Source organism: Alligator mississippiensis, chromosome 6 (assembly GCF_030867095.1).
Source record: "Alligator mississippiensis isolate rAllMis1 chromosome 6, rAllMis1, whole genome shotgun sequence".
NCBI lineage: Eukaryota > Metazoa > Chordata > Crocodylia > Alligatoridae > Alligator > Alligator mississippiensis.
Window position 1 is genome coordinate 85,861,401 of NC_081829.1, and position 3,508 is coordinate 85,864,908.

The 3,508-nt window shown below is 53.6% G+C and overlaps 1 protein-coding gene across 1 annotated transcript; it reads right to left on the bottom strand.

The window, feature by feature from the left end:
• Positions 1–1,440: 1,440 nt before the first annotated feature.
• On the bottom strand, positions 1,441–2,616 carry LOC132251249 (kinesin-1 heavy chain-like). The gene has a single exon (XM_059730346.1). It carries the CDS (start codon positions 2,614–2,616, stop codon positions 1,441–1,443), a length of 1,176 nt encoding a protein of 391 aa, XP_059586329.1.
• Between the last annotated feature and the right edge of the window lie 892 nt (positions 2,617–3,508).

A 3,508-nucleotide genomic window follows, 5' to 3' on the forward strand; every position in this document is an offset into this window, starting at 1 on the left:
GGGGGGGGCTCGCCGCACCCACACTGGGCTACTCAATAAAACACAATGGCGTTCCCCCTCTCTGGGGCTTGCCATGCCCACACTGGGCTCCTCAGTAATACCGCCCCTGTCCTGGGGCCAGGGGCTATGTTCCTCCCACATGCAATCCGGGGTCTCGGTCCCCGTCCGCAACCTACGGGTTGCGCCCGCGACCCACTGGCCGCGCTCCTCGCCGCCAGTTGGTCATACACTGGCGTGCGAGCTGCGCCTTCCCTGGCGCTATGTAGATAATGCACCCTCTTGGCGCTAGGGCACCCCACACTCTCTGGGGTCCCTATAGTTGAGGCCTCCTCCAACCCCTACAGCCTCACCCAAGCCTCCGGGTGTAATAGCACAAACACAAGCCCCTAGGCTGTAACACAAATGCAAGCCGCCTGGCCATAACTCCTCATCATAGCTCAAGCCTCCAGGGCTATCATGAGCTGTACTTGCGACTTAGGCTCCTTCCCATATCTCGGCTGAGGGAGCTCCTGCCTCTCCGGCTGCTGGCAGAGAACTGCCAGCCTGGCCTCAGCCCTGAGCTTTAAGGGCCAGGCCCTGCCCCCTACAGGCAGCTGGCTCCGCTTGGTTGTTCCGGCAACCCACAGCTGTGCTCACTTGGTTCTGCCAGGGCTCTCTCCCTGGCAGTTTCTCCTCTCTTAGGAGCAGGCACTAAGGTGCCCTGCGACACACCTCCCCCTCCAAGATCCTGACTCACCGAGGCAGATCTTCCCTTCTCCTCAGGTATTGCCGGATTCGGGGTTTCTTCTCAGCCTGTCTTCTGGCACCTGTGGGTAATTCCTACAAACAGCGGAGGTTTTAAGGCACCTCCTCCTCGCCTTTTACCCAGGGGCGCATCACGTGGGATTTCTTGGGAGCCACCCTGCCAAAGGTAGCCCCGCCCACATTTGCCAACCCTGGTAGGGTGCACTTCAGGCTCACCTTCTTTTGTTTTCTTTCTACAGCCCCCTCATTTTACCAAGCCGGCTTCTTCTCTCTTCCTCAGAGAGTTACTTCTTATTGCTTGGGATGGATTTTCCTCTCCATCCTCCTATGTCCCAAACTTCCTCTTCTTTGGGGCCCTCGTAATGGGTCCCCTCTTCCTACGGCTTCTTCCCAGTCCATAAGCGTTCCCCAGAGCTCCCACTGTTTTCTCAAAGCCTTCTGGGCATACTCTTCTCCCCAAAACTCTACCTTCCCTCGGTTGGTAGGTCTTCCATTAGGCCCTTTATATATCGTCACATAGGCCACCCCTCCAATCCTCATATCTATGAGTCTCCTTAAAGTCCACCACTGGACTCGCCCTGGGAGGTGGCTAATGTACACGCATGGCCTCTTCTTCCTCTCTTGATCTCCGCTCGACCGAATTACCTTCGGTGGAGATGGCCCTTCTGCCTCCTTAACTGGGTCTGCCCTTTGCACTCAGACTGGTCTCTGCGGTCGTGCTGGGCTAGATATTCCTTCTTTAAGGTGGAGCTTGAGTCGTCCATCTCCTCCCCCCTTAAGTTCCTTGGGGTTCTGGCCCCTTCTTTCCAATTTGGGCCCTTGCACCTTCCCTTTATTCTGGGCTTCTGCCACTCTCTGCCCTCTGGGAGCCCTATCGGCTCTATCACCCATCAGAGCCTTTGCCATTTCTGGACTCTGGTCCTTTTGTCTTAGCTGTCTGCCTTCCTGAGTATGTCTAGGGTAGCTTAGATCACCGTTTTTGCGGTCCCCCCTGTCCGGCTCACTGCCTTGAACAGGTATTGTATCCCCCTTATCTACCTTCATTTGTTGCCCCTCTTTTGGTACTATCAGTACCCCAGCATTGTGCTCGCTGGCCAGTTTCTCTACCTTTTCCCTCAAGCCATTTAATTCTTTTGTATACTGGCTTGCCCAGCGAATCCATTCCTGTTTGAGGTATTTGATCACAATGGGGATACTCTCTCCCCCCATTCTTGCCACTTCTGTCTCAGGGGATCCCTCCATCATCATACCCTTTTCTACGTTCTCTATTCCCATCTCCTCCTTGGAGCTTCCTCTCCCAGTATTCTTATGGAGCTCCTGGTCTTCTTGGACCTTCACATGTATGGTCTGTGCCGTCTCAGCCCATTTCTCCATTTCTAACAAGAAATTTCTCAGGGCTTCCAGCTCCTGCAGCTGCTCCTGTTGCTCCCTGCTAATCTTGGATTTATACTCCTCCAACTGCAAGCTTACTGCAGTCAATCTCTCTCTCTGCGCTTGAGCAACTTGTGTCAGTTGCTGCTCGAAGTCTGCTTGTACTATTCTCTCTGTGACTGTGCTCTCTTCTACACAGGTCCTCAGGGACTGCACCTCTTTCTCTAGGTGGTCCTTTTCTCTTTCCACTTCTTGCCTTTGAGCCCGCAATTCTACACACTCCCTTGTTTTATCTCTTAGCTCTGTTTCGAGGGACTGTTTCTGTGTTTCTAAAGCCTCCTGACTGGCCGTATATTCTCTCACTCTCTCCATCTCTCTTATTATCACTTTCCTGGTTTCTTCTACCTGGGTGTGATTCTCTGCCAGCTTCTCTCTAAGCTCCAGAACCAAGCGTTCAGCCTGTTCAGACCTCTCCCGCCAGATTCCCACGTTCTCATGCATGGTCTCTATCTGCTCTGCTTGGTCACGGATCTCCTCCTGGAGGGCTGCTATGAGGTTCTTGGATACCTCCAGCCACTGCCTCGCTTCTTTTTGCTCCCCCGTCTGGCCTGTATCAGGCTCTGGGGACTTCTTCTCTCATGCTGCTAACCGTTTCTGCATTTCTCAGAGCTTTTTCTCCCGCTGCCTACTTCTCTTAGTTTCCTCTGCCACGAGCCGTTCTATTGCTCGGGTCTTCTCTGCTTCTGCTGCCAATAGGCGCCTGATCTCTTTGGAGCTTCCTTTTTTTCCGGGTTGTCCCCGCAGTTCTAAAGTGGCCACTTTGGCCTCGGCTTGCTCTTTTTGTGACTGAGCTATCTCTAGCTCCCATTCTACTCGTTCGATATTTTCTTCTAGCTTGCTCACTTGTAACAGCCATTCAAAATTCTCTCGTTTCAGGCTTTCTATATTGTCTATCCCTGCCATGACTCTGTTTGTCTTAAACCAGACCCAATGTCCTCAAACGCTCTCAACTGACATTGTCTCTCCGGATCTGGGCTTGCCTTCTCAAGCACCTCAATCTCACTGCCCTGTTGATCTGTAAAATAGCCCTAAGGTTCATTTTCCCTTTTCAGGGTCACGGGTTCTTTCCCCATGCACAGCCGTTTCCCGGCCAATGCACCAGATGTCACGGCAGGGTCCTCACGGTGGGCCGTGATCTCTTTGAGGCCCTCTCACCGTGCTACTCCGGCCCGAGGGCACCCCCCATTCTCGCCCGCCACGTCTTGATGGAATATATGTAATAGGGAGGCTGCCTTGTGTTTCCTCGGGCCTGTCAGCTCCTGGACCCCTCGTGGGTCTCCCCGTATAATGGGCGCTACCCAAGCACCCTAGCCTTATGGGCTATGTGTGGCTC

Coding starts and splice junctions, on each gene's coding strand:
- LOC132251249 (XM_059730346.1), bottom strand. CDS start 2,616: ATGCATGAGAACGTGGGAATCTGGCGGGAGAGGTCTGAACAGGCTGAA.